The 16504-nt window shown below is 53.3% G+C and overlaps 1 protein-coding gene across 1 annotated transcript; it reads left to right on the plus strand.

Annotated features, from left to right (window-relative positions):
- The first annotated feature begins 3755 nt into the window (after nucleotides 1–3755).
- GSK3A (glycogen synthase kinase 3 alpha) lies at nucleotides 3756–16504 on the plus strand. Its single transcript, XM_007996973.3, has 11 exons — nucleotides 3756–4199; nucleotides 6239–6426; nucleotides 9404–9487; nucleotides 9644–9754; nucleotides 11682–11812; nucleotides 11901–12007; nucleotides 12990–13087; nucleotides 13168–13263; nucleotides 13691–13877; nucleotides 14216–14308; nucleotides 15820–16504. Exons 1-11 carry the CDS (start codon nucleotides 3917–3919, stop codon nucleotides 15891–15893), a joined length of 1452 nt encoding a protein of 483 aa, XP_007995164.1. The 5' UTR covers nucleotides 3756–3916; the 3' UTR covers nucleotides 15894–16504.

Raw genomic sequence — 16504 nt, forward strand, 5'->3', positions numbered from 1 at the left:
GTCGGTTGGCAGGGAAGAGAGGATCCAGGGCTAGGATACTGGCAGGAAACCGAGGCTCCTGAGGCGGCCTGCGGGAAACTGCTCCCTCTCCTGGGTGATGTAAGTCATTCCCTGGGGTGGGGGCCACTGGGCTATTTCTGGAAGCTGGGATGAGACATGTCTCCTGGCAACATAGTTGCAGCTGAGTTGGTGGTGGGGTGATGGAGATGGGGATGTTGTCTCTCCGGAGGAGAGGACCCTAACTACTGGCCTCAGCCTCTAAGCCCAGTGCCTTCAAAGCACCTCTAACCACATCTAATATGGAATCATCAGTGCTCAGCTCAGCTCCCTAAGTGCTGTCCAGGTCAGACCACAGCCCTACCAGACTAGTTGCCCCAGATTCTGGCTGTGTAGGATGTCACAGGTGGCATTTGGCCTTAGACTCCAGTGGTTCTCTAACCTTTAATCACCCACCTAAATCTATTAGCTGGCTTGAAATGTTCCTGCAAGAAGACACCCTTGGTCCCATCCATATCCTCTGAGATCCTTGCTTCCAAGTAGAAAGCCCTTTACGGATGCTCTCAAGGCACTTCACATATTAATTAATCTCATCAGAGACTTGCCCACTTTGTACCTGTAGCCCCAGTACCTCCACAGACTCTCAAATTCCCTTCCGGATGCTTCTCAACCATCCCTCACCCCTTCACGTCGCTCAGAGATCCCCTTGGTCACCAGTAATTTCTGTCTCCCATAGACCTTTTTTTTTTCTTTCCCGAAACAGTCTCACTCTTAACGCAGGGTGGAGTGCAGTGGTGCAATCTCAGCTCACTGCAACCTCAGCCACATGGGTTCAAGTGATTCTCGTGCCTCAGCTTCCCAAGTAGCTGGGATTACAGACCTGCGCCACCACACCCAGCTAATTTTTTTGTGTTTTTAGTAGAGATGGGGTTGCCTCCATGTTGGCCAGGCGGGTCTCGAACTTCTGACTGACCTCAAGTGATCCACCACCTTGACCTCACAAAGTGCTAGGATTACAGGCGTAAGCCACCGCACCCAGCCATCCATAGAACTTCTAGCAGACACCCTAAGTCCCCTCAGGCTTCTCCACTGGTCCCCAGTAAATTATCCTCAGGTCATTAAGCTCATCAAAGACCCCTTCACCGTTCCACGGACTCCTCTTAGCCCTTCTAGACACCAGGCTTCTCTCAGACGTTTACAACCCTTCCTAACATCCCTCTATGAACATTCTCACCCTCTACAAACATCCTGATAGATTTCAGACCGTCACCCTCAAACTCCCACGGACCCCAGTCCCGTCGTGGCGGTTGCCCACACGCACCGGCGCATGCCCCACGGGTTCTGGCGGTTAAGTAACCCACTCTATTCCGCCCCATGTCGTCGCCCTTTTGAGCCGTCTTGGTCCGGTGTTGGAATCCCTAGGTCAAGGGGCTTGACTCAAATTTTTACTTTTTGACTCAGAGCTGCCATCAGACGGCAGCAGGCACCGTTTGGCTAGGAAACTACAACTCCCAGAAACGCCCGCGCCGAGCTGCGCGTGGTGTAGCTGCCTGCTAAGTGAAGGGAACGGTAGTGTGTCCGCACTTTGCCTTCTGGGTAATGTAGTCTCCACAGGCTTTGGCGCTATCGTCACTTGCGGTTGTGTCCGCGGGGAATTGCAGTCAGTAACAAACTGAGTGGACAGGACTTTCTTCTGGTTTCAGAAAGGACAGGACAGTTAGTATAAACACAAGCTCGGATTAACATGAAGTCCAGAGACTCCATTTCCCACCATTCCAGGAGGCGGGAGGGGCTAAGAAAGCTTTCATTCTACTTCTAAGCATTTCCGGGGGAGGAAGAGACAACCACACACACGAACTGTTTCCCAGCGCCCTTTGGGGGCTACTCACTTTAGGGTATTAATCGATAAATAGGACGACTCACTGAGTACACAAAACCTGAGGCTACTCTTTGCAGCTGGCCTCCTTATTTTTGGCTTTCCGGGATCCTGTAATTCAGGGAGCGGAGGACGCAAAACACAGAGTGGGAGGCCCGGTGCCGTGGCTCAAGCCTGATATACCAGCACGTTGGAGGCTGAGGTAGAATCGCTTGAGACCCGGAGTTGGAGACCAGCCTGGGCAACGTGGCGAAGCCCTCCACCCTACCCCCACCCCGCAAAAGAAATCAAACCAAACCAAATTAGCAGGGCGTGATGGTGCACGCCTGTAGTCCCACCTACATGGGAGGCTTAGGTGGGGGGATTGCTTGAGCCTGGGAGTTCGAGGCTGCAGTGCCACACTGCCCTCCAGCCTGGGCGACAGAGCGAGACCCTGTCTCAAATAAAGCCTGAATGGGGGTTCAAGACATAATTTTTTTTTTTTTTTTTTTTTTTGAGACATAGTCTCACTCTTGTCGCCCAGGCTGGAGTCAGTGGCGCGATCTCGGCTCACTGCAACCTCCGCCTCCCGGGTTCAAGCGATTCTCTTGCCTCAGCCTCCTGAGTAGCTGGGATTACAGGCGCCCGCCACCACGCCCAGCTAATTTTTGTACTTTTAGTAGAGACGGGGTTTCGCCATGTTGGCCAGGCTGGTCTCGAACTCCTGACCCCAGGTGATCCGCCCGCCTCGGCCTCCGAAAGTGCTGGGATCACAAGCGTGAGCCACCGGCACCCAGCCTGAGCCACCGCGCTCGGCCCAGAAATTCTATTTCCGTCTTTTTAATGCTCCGTTCAGCTTCCTGGTGCGAACCACATTGCTAGGAAAAGCTAGACTGTATCCGAAGACTAGTTAGTGTTCGGAGAAACCGCCGGGAACTTTGTTTCCCGAATTCTTTGCAGAGTTGCGGTTAGAGAGGGGACATTTTTTCTTTCTTGATCTATGGTCACCTGGAACTTAAAGGTGCTTGGCTCCATTTTCCAGCAGTCCTTGATCGACCTCGCCTCTTTCTTTAAGAAGAACCTGGGGGCGAGGAAGGAGGGGCTGAAACACTTCTAAGTCTCTCCAGGGAACTACTGCAGTCTCTAACCTTTCGCTCCACGCCCCCGATGGTGGCCATTGGACTCCGCTTCCCGACAAGCCTCCGCAAACTGGCCTCACAAAGGGTCAGATCTGGACTATTCCCCAGCAGGCTTGGAGCTCATGGGCGATCCCGCCCCCTCAGTCAATGGGGAGGATGTCTTGAACTCCATTTCCCAGAACACACCAGGGCTCGCTGTGGCAACTGCACTGAAGCCTTGGTGTTGACTACACTTCCCGGCAGGGACTGCGGCCTAGCGCACCTGGGAAGAGGAGCGCGAAATTTACTCCATTTCCTCTCCCATCTCCGGAATTGCAGTATCCACTTGGGACTTAAGAAACCACCTGGGACTCCATTTCCCGGCGTGCTTTAAGAATCGCTTTACACCTGCAATGCGGTGAGGGCGTGGCGATGACTCCATTTCCCGGCTTGCCTCACGGCCCGAGATCCGCAGGTTCACGCGCACCGACTCAATTTCCCAGAGCGCACCGGGCTCTGGGACGCATACACAGCCAATAAACGGAGTGAGTGGACTCTGTTTCCCAGCGTGCATCAGGCTCTCTGCTTCCCGAAGTACTTCAGGGCTCTCCGTCGTACCGTCGGCAGACAGAGTACCCTGGACTCCATTTCCCAACGTACAGCGCGACCCGTCATTCCCGCGGTCTACTCTGAGGCTTTTGTGGACTTCATTTCCCGGCGTGCCACGGGGCTCTCTGTGCGGGCCGAGGGCGGCGACGGCGGCGCGGACGACAGCCGGACTGCATCTCCCGGCGTGCCCCGCGGCGGGCGCTGGGCCGGAGCCGGAGCCCAAACCCGAGCGGCGCGGCCTGGAAGAGGCCAGAACCCGGGGGAGGCGGCGGCAGCGGCGGCGGCTGGGGCAGCCCGGGGAGCCCGAGCCCCGCGGCCTGGGCCTGTGCTCGGCGCCATGAGCGGCGGCGGGCCTTCGGGAGGCGGCCCTGGGGGCTCGGGCAGGGCGCGGACCAGCTCGTTCGCGGAGCCAGGCGGCGGAGGCGGAGGCGGCGGCGGCGGCCCCGGAGGCTCGGCCTCCGGCCCAGGCGGCACCGGCGGCGGAAAGGCATCTGTCGGGGCCATGGGTGGGGGCGTCGGGGCCTCGAGCTCCGGGGGTGGACCCGGCGGCAGCGGCGGCGGAGGCAGCGGAGGCCCCGGCGCAGGCACTAGCTTCCCGCCGCCCGGGGTGAAGCTGGGCCGTGAGTACTAGCGGCGCCCGTGTAGGGTGGTGATCAGGGTTCCCAAAGCTCCTCAGACATCCATCAGGTTCTTTCATATGCTTAGATAGGAGCCAGAGGTCACTATGCCTCCCCAAATCGGGGCTCTGAGCCCTCTTCCTCACAGGAAAAGGGGTCTTGGGGTTACCATCTCTTGGAGATCAGAATTACTCTTGGATCAGAATTACTAACACTCAAAGAAACAGGGGTTACAAGTCCCTGTTCTTTCATTATTGAGATCTTGGGTCCTTGAGCCTTAAGAACAGGTATCTGACGTTGCTACTCATTATAATATTGGATCAGAGGTCAGAGTCGCTTGCAAATGGGGATTTAGGGTTATTGTCTCCTAAGAGAACAAGAATAAGACCAATCCCGAAAAAGGGGGATCTGCATTCGCCGTCCTTCAGAAGATGGGGATTTGGAGTGAATATCACTTAGAAGCAGGGCTTTGAGGTTACTGTGTTGTGTCCCCAAAGAATAAGGCCAGGCTTGCCAAACCTGGTACTCAGATCACCTTCCCTATTAAAACCAAGACCTGGCATCATTACCCACCTTAAATATTGTTGAGCTGTACCCCCAATGGTGAGAATTAATAGTTACTGCTTCTTAAAGACATTGGGAGTCAGCATATCCTTCAAATCAAGTCCATAGTCCATGTTTTAAAATACATGGCTTGGTGTGTCTCCTTTAACAAAAATGGAATGGAGCAGGGTAGGTCACAGTTTCCTATAAAATAGGGATCTAAGGTTATACTTGTTTAATAATTGTTCTAAGGTATGGTGTCATTGGCTCTGAAAAAAATAGTGATGTAGGGTTATCTCCCTCTGAAAGAACATGTCACCGGCCCCTCAAAATGGATTTGGTGGCCGGGCGCGGTGGCTCACGCCTGTAATCCCAGCACTTTGGGAGGCTGAGGCAGGCGGATCACCTGAGGTTCTGTTTGAGACCAGCCTGGACAACTGGTGGAACCCTGTCTTTACCAAAAATACAAAAAATTAGCTGGGCGTGGTGGCGGGCGCCTGTAATCCCAGCTACTCGGGAGGCTGAGGCAGGAGAATCGCTTGAACCCAGCAGGCGGAGGTTGCAGTGAGGTGAGATCGTGCCATTGCACTCCAGCTGGGCAATGAGAGCGAAACTGTGTCTCAAAAAAAAGAAAAGAAAAAAAGAATGGATTTGGTTCATCAGTTACTCAAAGGGGTCACTATCCTTTAAGAATGGCACCAAGGTTTGCTACCATTTGAATAATGGGAATTGGAAATTATAGCTTTCCTTCAAAGGACTGAGGCTGGAATAGCCCCTTGATAATAAAGGTCAGGTTCATCATTCTCATAATTTGGTGCTTGTCCATTAGGGACCACCCACATACGGGGAGGAGTCTGGGTCTCTGGACCACTCAGATGAAGAGGTCAGGTCAGTGTTTTTTTCTAACCTCAAAGTACCAAAAAGTGAGGGTCAGGGCACTGGTACATACAGCAGGAGAGGACACTCATTTCTGTCACCAAGAACCAGTGAAGTTACCAGCTCTACAGGGGAGGACTTAGAGGTCAGTATCCTCTAGGCTGTGAGATAGGTTAGTGTTTTCCTGAAGTAGGAGTACCTGAGGGTTACTGCTCCCTTAAGTGGAAGAGGCCAAGTCAAGCTTTCTCCAAATAGAAGGGGCCAGAGGGCAATAGATCCAGAGTAGATGGAGTCAACATCTGATGTCTCCCAGTACCAAGACGACCAGTGATTTGTTGCTTCCTAGAAGTAGAAATTTGGGGTTGCCAGCCCTTGAAGCAGAGAGATTTAGGTATCAATATCCTCCCATGTGGAGGGGGGGCAGGATTTAAGGTTCCCAGAAAGGAAGAGGGGGAAAAGTCACTGGGAAGGTCCCAGCATCCACCTTTCCTCAAAGAGGAGGAGGGAACAAAGAGGTCCCCAACGAGCTTCCTGCAGAGATTTCCCTTCCTCCTACAGCCCCAGGATGGGGTGATGCGCAGACAGGATGGGTCAGTGGATCGTGTATCCCCTTTGTTCCCCAGGTGACAGCGGGAAGGTGACCACAGTGGTAGCCACTCTAGGCCAAGGTCCAGAGCGCTCCCAAGAGGTGGCTTACACAGACATCAAAGTGATTGGCAATGGCTCATTTGGGGTCGTGTACCAGGCACGGCTGGCAGAGACCAGGGAACTGGTCGCCATCAAGAAGGTTCTCCAGGACAAGAGGTTCAAGGTAGCTTGGGCGGGATGGGGACAGGGAGGTTTGGGAACTGGGTGTGACTGGTGGGAGAACCCCAGCCAGAGAGCTGGAGGCTTAGGTTTCAGAGCCATGGGCCAGAAGAGAAAGTGGGGAAAAGAGGAAATGAGACGTGGGGAAAAGAGGAAATAAGATGGGAAATGTGGATCCCAGGAGAGCCCAGAGCTTTTACTGGGCATTTGCTCAATGTAAGTGCTTTATAGGCAAATTCTTATTTAATTTACATAAAGATTCTCTGAGGGTAGATACTGCAGTTATACCCATTCTAAGTGTACGCTAACCTTAAGCAGGGAAACAAACTCAGTAAGAGGATTGCCTGAGGTCATAGAGCAAGTGCCCCAGTCAAGGCTAGAATCTGATTCCCAAACCCTACCTTAACCATTTGGTTACACTTCTTCCCAGAAGAGAAAGGGACCTGGAAGAGCTAGCACGGGTGGTTCTGAAGATCGCGCTCTTCCCAGGCGTTTGGCCAGTGCAGGATGGAATGGAGGTGCCCGTGAGCTAGGAGAAGCTCAGGGAACTAGAAGGAGGTGGAGGAAGTGGAAGTTGAGGAATAATTGGTGTTTAAGGGCCTGGCATTTGGAGCTTAGGCTACTCTGGATGTAGGAGAACTGAGCCTAGACTGGAAAGGAACCAGACCAGGGCCTGGGTCTTGGCAGGGAGGGCCCTTGGGCAGGAGGAGCTCTAGGGTGTCAGAATTTGATTGGAGTTGAGTTCCAGTAGTGAGAGGGATGTGGGGGCAGGGAGTTCCTAGGCCTCACAGAGGAATAGAGAATGGGTAAGAATGATGAGACCACATTCTGGGAAGAGTCCGATGCCTGGAGTCTGGGACTCAGGATCCTAGATAGAGTTCAAGGATCCAGATGCTTCCATGGGACCAGGGTGAGCTGGATGGCCACTACCTGTCTGTTGTTGCTTGTGCTAGGTAGGGGGCAAGCCTCACATGCCCACACCTGATTTTTTGTTTTTCTTTTTTTTTTTTTTGAGATGGAGTCTTACTCTGTCGCCCAGGCTGGAGTACAGTGGCACGATTTTGGCCTGCTGCAACCTCTGCCTCCCAGGTTTAAGCGATTCTCGTGCCTCAGCCACCTGAGTAGCTGGGATTGCAGGCGTGGGCCACTATGCCCGGCTAATTTTTTTTTTAATTTTTTATTTTTAGTAGAGACAGGGTTTTGCCATGTTGGCCAGGCTGGTGTTGAACTCCTGACCTCAAGTAATCTGCCCCTGCCTCGACCTCCCAAAGTGCTGAGATTGTAGGCATGAGCCACTGTGCCCAGCCCTGATTTTTCAAGACAAACTAAAAACTGGATTTAGATGTGCAATCTTTTTTTTTTTTTTTTTTTGAGACGGAGTCTTGTGCTGTCACCCAGACTGGAGTGTGGTGGCACGATCTCGGGTCACTGCAACCTCCACCTCCTGGGTTCAAGCGATTCTTCTACCTCAGCCTCCCAAGTAGCTGGGACTACAGGCACATGCCACCACTATCGGCTAATTTTTTGTATTTCTAGTAGAGATGGGGTTTCACCATGTTAGCCAGGATGGTCTCTATTTTTTTTTTTTTTAAGTCAGAATCTTGTTCTGTCACCAAGGCTGGAGTGCAGTGGTGTGATCTCGGCTCACTGCAACCTCTGCCTCCTGGGTTCAAGCAATTCTCATACCTCATCCACCTAAGTAGTTGCAATTACAGGCATGCGCCACCATGCCCAGCTAATTTTTTTGTATTTTTAGTAGAGATAGGGTTTTGCCATGTTGACCAGGTTGGTCTCAAACTCCTGGCCTCAAGTGATTCCCCTGCCTTGGCCTCCCAAAGTGCTGGGATTACAGGTGTGAGCCCAGCTGTTTTTATTTATTTATTTTATTTTTTTTATTTTAAGGCTGGGTGTGGTAGCTGACGCCTGTAATCCTTAAACTTTGATTGGCTGAGGCAGGAGGATTGCTTGAGGCCAGGAGTTCAAAACCATCCTGGCTAACATAGCCAGGTTCTTTAAAAAAAATAAAATAAATAAATTTTATATTATCCTTTTAATTTTATTTATTATTATTATTTTGAGACGGAGTCTGTTGCCCAGGCTGGAGTGCAGTAGCGTGATCTCTGTTCACTGCAAGCTCCGCTTCCTAGGTTCACGCCATTCTCCTGCCTCAGCCTCCCGAGTAGCTGGGACTACAGGCGCCCGCCACCATGCCTGGCTCATTTTTTTTGTATTTTTAGTAGAGACAGGGTTTCACCGTGTTAACCAGGATGGTCTCGATCTCCTGACCTCGTGATCTGCCCGCCTCAGCCTCCCGAAGTGCTGAGATTACAGGCGTGAGCCACTGTGCCCAGCCCCGGCTTATCCTTTTTAACACTTTCTTTTGGAGAAAAAAATCAGAAGGTGTCATTTGATTTTTACATTTCAGCAATAAGTTGAATTTTTAAAATTTTTTATTTTTAAAGTAGGGTGGCTTGGCGCGGTGCCTCATGCCTGTAATCCCAGCACTTTGGGAGGCCGAGGTGGGTGGATCACAAGGTCAGGAGATCGAGGCCATCCAGGCCACCGTGGTGAAACCCCATCTCTACTAAAAATATAAAAATTAGCTGGGCGTGGTGGCGCGTGCCTGTAATCCCAGCTACTTGGAAGGCCGAGGCAGGAGAATCGCTTGAACCAGGGAGGCAGAGGTTGCAGTGAGCCGATACCGAGCCACTGCATGCCAGCCTGGCAACAGAGCAAGACTCTGTCTCAAAGAAAAAAAAAAAATTGGGGTGAAGAAAACATATCTGTGGTCTGGGTTTAACCCGTAGGCTTCCAGCTCGTGTGGGAGGAGAGTAGTCTGGAGACAAGGAATTGGGGGATACCCCAGGGGACCTTGGAGCTGGGACACAGGGAGTAGCTGTCTGGCTGTTGTGGGGAGTGAGTAGGGAGGGGCAGCCGAGAGAGTTGGTTGTATACTGAGACTCTCTCCCTTTGCCCTCAAGAACCGAGAGCTGCAGATCATGCGTAAGCTGGACCACTGCAATATTGTGAGGCTGAGATACTTTTTCTACTCCAGTGGGGAGAAGGTGAGACCTCGAGGTGGTGGTGGTGGTGGGTTGCTCCACCTCGACTCCAGCCATTTTCTTGCCCACCTGCCTTTCCCCCACTGCTCCCTGCACACCTTCCTTCCCCCTTCCTCACTCTTCTCACAGTGCCTCACGCCTCTCCTTTGCTCCCTGCAGAAAGATGAGCTTTACCTAAATCTGGTGCTGGAATATGTGCCCGAGACAGTGTACCGGGTGGCCCGCCACTTCACCAAGGCCAAGTTGACCATCCCTATCCTCTATGTCAAGGTATGCTGGCAGGCGGGCTGCTGGGACCCAGACCCAGAAAGCCAGGGGCTCTGGAGCCTCCCACCTTTTATGGGATCCCTCATCCGCCAAGTTTGTGTTGGTTTTCGGAGGCCCCATGACCCCCAGAGATGGAGCTCGCCTGACACAGGGGAGGGCCAAGGCAGGCAAGGCCTAACTGAATCAGGAAGGCAGCCTGACCTGGGGCTGCGGAGGCTGCTAGGTACTTGCTTAGGTCCATATAGGGAGTCCAGTGGCACCAGAGATGTTGGAGTTAGCTCAGGATAAGGGGGTGGTGGGGACCAGGACTGCACAGGAAGCTGCTGAGGCCAGAGTTCAGGCCTTTAGAGCCTTGGTTGGGGGTAGGTGGGAAGGAGTTAGGGTTGGAGGAAGGTTAGCATCCACACAGCCAGGAATGCATCTCCGTCCATCATCTGTGCAGGCTCATTCCCTAGTGCCTCGTGCCATGCCCTGGGTGTTACAGACCTTCAGGAGGTGTTTGAATGAATGAATGAATGAATGAATGTATGAATGTATGATTGCAGCCCAGGGATGATGTGGCAAACAAGCTGGAGCAGCCTACTGCATTGGAAGGAGGTGGGTGGGTTTGTTTGCTGGAGGTCACTTGGGGCCCAGCTGCTGCTTCTGCTGGCTTTACGTACCCAAGCCTGGGTGAGCCGATGTGGGCTCTACCAGTGGTTGTGGCTGTTGGACCTCACCTCCCAGGAGGGGAGCTCTCTGGTTTGGCCAATCTGTCCTGTGGCTGCCTGCACACGGGGCCCAGGGCTGAGGAATTCCAGACGCACCACTGACTGCGACACAGGCCTTGCCCTTGAAGAGCTCTCAGTTTGGTAGGGTAGACAGGCATCATCACAGAAAACTATTAAATGAACTAGCTGCTGCCATACTAGAAGGAACACAGGGAATTCTGGAAATGGAGGAAGCACCCAGCCTGGTTTGTGGGTGAGAAGGATCAAGGAAGGCTTCCTGGAGGAGACCAAGCACAGGGCAAGGGAGCGGCATCTTTGGCCGAGGGGAACTGGAATAAAGGGAAGGGGGTCTAGAAAGCAGCCCTGTCAGGCCCTGGTCTGTCTAGGCCCTGGGGGATGCAGCAGTGACTGAAACTCAAAATCCTGCTCTCATAGTACTTCTGTTCTAGTCAGTGGGAGGGAGAGTGGCAGGAAAATGGAGCTGGCGAGGGGGCAGGCTCAGGGGTGGTTTTGATTGTCAGATTAAGGAGCCAGTGGTTTTGGTGAGGGGGAAGCTGAGTGCCTGGCTCCCTAGCCTGTTTTATGACAACCTCCCGACATATCTTACTCTTCAGGCTTCTGCCAAGGGTTGTGATTAAAGCAGTGGTTCTCAGAGTGTGGTCTGGGGACCAGCATCAGTGCTGGAGAGCTTGTTGCAAATGCCTGATTCAGAACTCACTGATCAGAAACTCTTGAGAATGGGGCCCAGCAGTCCCTGTGTTTTTGTTTTTTGAGATAGGGTCTCACTCTGTCACCCAGGCTGGAGCGCAGTGGCGTGATCTCAGCTCACTGGAACCTCTGCCTCCTGAGTTCGAGTGATTCTCTTGCCTCAGCCTCCCGAGTAGCTGGGATTACAGGCGTGCACCACCACGCCTGGCTAATTTTTGTATTTTTAGTAGAGACGGGGTCTCAACATGTTGGCCAGGCTGGTCTCGGCCTCCCAAAGTGCTGACATTATAGGCATGAGCCACCACGCCCGGCCAGTAGTCCCTGTTTTAACAAGTCCTCCAACTGACTGTGGTGCACACTAAGAGAACCAAGGGTTTCAAACGGGTTTCCCCAAAGCTGGGGCGGCACCAGGGAGAGTGGGCCTGGAAGGGCTCTTCAGGCCAAGCTGGTGGGGTAGTGGTGCTGTATGGGGAAAGCTGGGCTAAAGTTCTGCTGTCCTGTGCCTGCCCCAGGTGTACATGTACCAGCTCTTCCGCAGCTTGGCCTACATCCACTCCCAGGGCGTGTGTCACCGTGACATCAAGCCCCAGAACCTGCTGGTGGACCCTGACACTGCTGTCCTCAAGCTCTGCGATTTTGGCAGGTGGGCCTGGGGCGTTTTGAGTGGCTGAAGAGGCAGGGGGGACCCCAGCCCTTGCCCCGTGTTTACCCCTGCCCATCTTTTCCCACAGTGCGAAGCAGTTGGTCCGAGGGGAGCCCAATGTCTCCTACATCTGTTCTCGCTACTACCGGGCCCCAGAGCTCATCTTTGGAGCCACTGATTACACCTCATCCATCGGTCAGAGTTATGGGAGGGGGGTGGGGGGAGTGGCAATCTGGGAAATTTCGGAGTTTTCTGTGCGCTGTATGCCAAGCTTGGTGATGAAAGCTTAACTTCTGTTCTTGTATCCAGTCCTCACAAACTTAGGAGGCTGATGCTGTTGAATGCTCATTTTACAGATGAGCTTAGAGCTGTGAGGCTGCCTGCCTGCACTGGCACCACTGGGACTGGGCAGGGCTGGGATTTGAAAGCTGACCTGACTCCAGAGTCCATACCAGCTCTGGAACCTCCCTGTCAGCCTTCTGTTCTCAGCTAGGGGGAAGGGCTGCCAGAGACCTTGGGGGAACCAGGAAACAAGGCTTTGCCACCATGAAGGTGCAACTTGCTCCCAGGGCCTCTGTGTCCTTCCGTTTGTGGGGACAACTGCCATTTTCCAGGCATGAGGGGAAGCCTGAATTGAGGGAATGGGCATGAAAAAGTTTGAAAGGGTACCTTCCACAGCAGCGTGACAAACTGTGGAGTCCTTAGGTATGAACTCGTGCTGTGGGGGGTCAAGGTACAAAGCAGGGAGGAGTGAGACTGCCAGGCTGCAGCTCTTCTCATGGGCAGGATAGAGGTTGGAACAAGAGGAAGGCAGTCCAGGATTTAAGGCTGTACCTTCCTGTGGCCCAAAGAACATGGGTACCTGTTGGCAGGTTTGGGCCTAGTTTGGTCTGTCGTCCAAGGCTAGTGGGAGAGAGCGAGCTCATTGAGGTCCTTAGCAGAGAGAGGAACTGAGGGCTGGAAACACACCTATACTAGAGAGTGGAGCAAAGGCTTGCAGACCTGCAGGGTCAAGGTTGGGCCCATGTTTCTAAGCTGCATGTGTCCTTGGGACAGGTGCTTTGTCTTTGAGAAAACAGGGCTCCTGACACTCTTAGGATGGCCATGAAGAATAAAAGCACTGGGAGGTTGGTGGCCCTACTCGCCTAGCCCTGACGCTGCCCCCATTTCCCCTTAGATGTTTGGTCAGCTGGCTGCGTACTGGCGGAGCTTCTCCTGGGCCAGCCCATCTTCCCTGGGGACAGTGGGGTGGACCAGCTGGTGGAGATCATCAAGGTGAGGGGCGGGGCCGGGGTGGGCAGGGGGTGGGGCTGAGGGATGGGGCCCTTGTCTCAGAACCCCCGCTCTCTTTACAGGTGCTGGGAACACCAACCCGGGAACAAATCCGAGAGATGAACCCCAACTACACGGAGTTCAAGTTCCCTCAGATTAAAGCTCACCCCTGGACAAAGGTGGGGCAGGACTAGGGGCTCAGGGCAGTATGGCTGAGAGCTGGTCCCCTTTGGAGGTCACCTGTTCTGGGGACCTGGCCTCAGAATCATGGCTTGGGAGGATTTGAAGAGTTATCCAGGGATCAATAACTTCCATCCGATTTCAAAGTTTATGGCATTTTAAAAGTTGAGAACCCACAAGTAAATTCAAGATTCCAGTTTTTATGGAGGGTCAGCAGGGCTCATATGGTCCCAGACCTGGGCTGGCTGCTTACCCGACACAAACTGACCTCTCCTTAGTGGTTGGGCCTCAATTTCTTCATTTGGAAGGTGGGGGTGTGGGAAGCAGCCAGTCATAACTTGCCGCAGGCACTGTGGCAGTGAGATAATAGGAGTATGCCAGTGCCCAGGGCATCTCACTCTCATGACCCCTGCCCCCATCCCCCAGGTGTTCAAGTCTCGAACGCCGCCAGAGGCCATCGCGCTCTGCTCTAGCCTGCTGGAGTACACCCCGTCCTCAAGGCTCTCCCCACTAGAGGCCTGCGCGCACAGCTTCTTTGATGAACTGCGATGTCTGGGAACCCAGCTCCCTAACAACCGCCCACTTCCCCCTCTCTTCAACTTCAGTGCTGGTGGTGAGGGCATAGCCTGGGATCTGGGGAATGGGGCAGGGTCAGGGGGCAGCCAGATTGCGAAGAGCTTGGTGTTGAAGCAGGAGTGGGGAGCTAAGGGCAGGGTACAAGGCAGGCCTGGGGCTCAGGAAAGATGACTCCCAGATTCAGGGGGAACCGAACCTACTTCAGTCGTGCTCTACTGTGATCTGCCTCGTGCTAAACTTTTTCTGGTTTTTCATTGAGAGAGGTCTGTGGCTGAGGTGTCCACAAACAACTGGCCTTCCCAATAGCTGGGTTCCCATTTGGTGCCCATCATAACCCTGCTATAGTCTACCCTGACTGGTATGTCGTGTTTCTAGAACTCTCCATCCAACCGTCTCTCAACGCCATTCTCATCCCTCCTCACTTGAGGTCCCCAGCAGGCACTACCACCCTCACCCAGTCCTCACAAGGTAAGTGGGGGCCATCTGCTGGGGGTTAAAGTATCTCTCAGCTTGGGGAGTGTGGGGCTGTTCGCTCAGTCGCTGGGTTTCCTGAATGTTTTTTTTTTTTTTTATTTTTGAGACGGAGTCTCGCTCTGTCGCCCAGGCTGGAGTGCAGTGGCCGGATTTCAGCTGACTGCAAGCTCCGCCTTCCGGGTTTATGCCATTCTCCTGCCTCAGCCTCCTGAGTAGCTGGGACTACAGGTGCCCGCCACCTCCCCCGGCTAGTTTTTTATTTTTTCGTATTTTTAGTAGAGACGGGGTTTCATTGTGTTAGCCAGGATGGTCTCGATCTCCTGACCTCGTGATCCGCCCGTCTCGGCCTCCCAAAGTGCTGGGATTACAGGCTTGAGCCACCGCGCCCGGCTGAATGTATTTTTAAATCATTGACATTTTGATGGCTTAGGAAGCACATCTTACAACATGTGAATGACCACCTTTAGAGGGCATTCTTGCGTACTTCTGTGTTTAAATGCCAATGGGAAAGCCAGAGAAATAGCGTTTGGCCTGAACACAAACAAAAAGTTCAATGTGTTGCCCAGGTTTTTTTTTTTTTTTTTTTTTTGCAATAGAGTGTCACTCGTCACCCAGGCTGCAGTGCAGTGGCTCGATCGTGGCTCACTGCAGTCTCTGCTTCCTGGGCTCAGGCAATTCTCCTGCCTCAGCCTCCGAGTAGCTGGGATTACAGATGCACACCACTATGCCTGGCTAATTTTTGTATTTTTACTAGAGATGAGGTTTCACCATGTTGGCCAGACTGGTCTTGAACTCCTGACTTCAGGTTATTTTCCCGCCTTGGCCTTCCAAAGTGCTGGGATTACAGGCGTGAGCCACTGTGCCTAGTCATGTTGCCCAGGTTTAAAAACGGGGCTATTTTGTGTAAAAATTCAGATTTCCTGTTTCTCTCAGGGAAGAAAACCAGATTGGGCAGCAGAGGGCCCACCCATCCTACTGACAGTAGACAGTGGGCACCCTTTATATTTTTTAGATGGAGTCTTGCTCTGTCACCCAGGCTGAAGTGCAGTGGCACAATCTTGGCTCACTGCAACTTCCACCTCCTAGGTTCAAGTGATTCTCCTGCCTCAGCCTCCCGAGTACCTGGGATTACAGGCGCACACCACCATACCTGGCTTATTTTTGTATTTTGAATAGAGATAGAGTTTCACCATGTTGGCCAGGCTGATCTCGAACTGCTGACCTTGTGATCTGCCCACCTCGGCCTCCCAAAGTGCTGGGATAACAGGCATAAGCCACTCTGCCCAGCCCAGCCACTCCGTTACATGGAGCCTGGCACTCTGGTGTGTCACTGAGTTACTATCCTGGCCCTTTAGCACTTACTTGAGTTTGCAACCCTTCACCTAAAGTAACAGCTTGTAACTTTTAACGCAGCATCTATGACAAGAGAATTCCTACTCTTGGGTTGGGCGAAGGGGTGTCTGAAAGGCAAAGGCTAACTCTGCTCCTTCCCTCCCTCCCTCCAGCTTTAACTGAGACTCCGACCAGCTCAGACTGGCAGTCGACCGATGCCACACCTACCCTCACTAACTCCTCCTGAGGGCCCCACCAACCACCCTTCCACTTCCATCTGGGAGCCCCAAGAGGGGCTGGGAAGGGGGGCCATAGCCCATCAAGCTCCTGCCCCGGCTGGGCCCCTAGATTAGAGGGCAGAGGTAAATGAGTCCCTGTCCCCACCTCCAGTCCCTCCCTCACCAGCCTCACCCCTGTGGTGGGCTTTTTAAGAGGATTTTAACTGGTTGTGGGGAGGGAAGAGAAGGACAGGGTGTTGGGGGGATGAGGACCTCCTACCCCCTTGGCCCCCTCCCCTCCCCCAGGCCTCCACCTCCTTCAAACCCCCTCCCCTCCTGTGTTCCTTGTAAATAGAACCAGCCCAGTCCCTGTCTCCCCTTCCCTTCCCTGGCCCCCGGGTGTAAATAGATTGTTATAATTTTTTTCTTAAAGAAAACGTCGATTCGCACCGTCCAACCTGGCCCCGCCCCTCCTACAGCTGTAACTCCCCTCCTGTCCTCTGCCCCCAAGGTCTACTCCCTCCTCACCCCACCCTGGAGGGCCAGGGGGAGTGGAGAGAGCTCCTGATGTCTTAGTTTCCACAGTAAGGTTTGCCTGTGTACAGACCTCCGTTCAATAAATTATTGGCATGAAAACCTG

The sequence above is a fragment of the Chlorocebus sabaeus genome, chromosome 6 (genome assembly GCF_047675955.1).
Source record: "Chlorocebus sabaeus isolate Y175 chromosome 6, mChlSab1.0.hap1, whole genome shotgun sequence".
NCBI classification, from domain to species: Eukaryota; Metazoa; Chordata; class Mammalia; order Primates; family Cercopithecidae; genus Chlorocebus; species Chlorocebus sabaeus.

Bases quoted from the DNA above. Each gene is read 5' to 3' on its own strand.
- GSK3A (XM_007996973.3), top strand. From the start codon at position 3,917: ATGAGCGGCGGCGGGCCTTCGGGAGGCGGCCCTGGGGGCTCGGGCAGG. The intron at 9,488-9,643 runs GTGAGACCTCGA...TGCTCCCTGCAG, and splicing joins TCTACTCCAGTGGGGAGAAG to AAAGATGAGCTTTACCTAAA. The intron at 14,309-15,819 runs GTAAGTGGGGGC...CCCTCCCTCCAG, and splicing joins CCTCACCCAGTCCTCACAAG to CTTTAACTGAGACTCCGACC.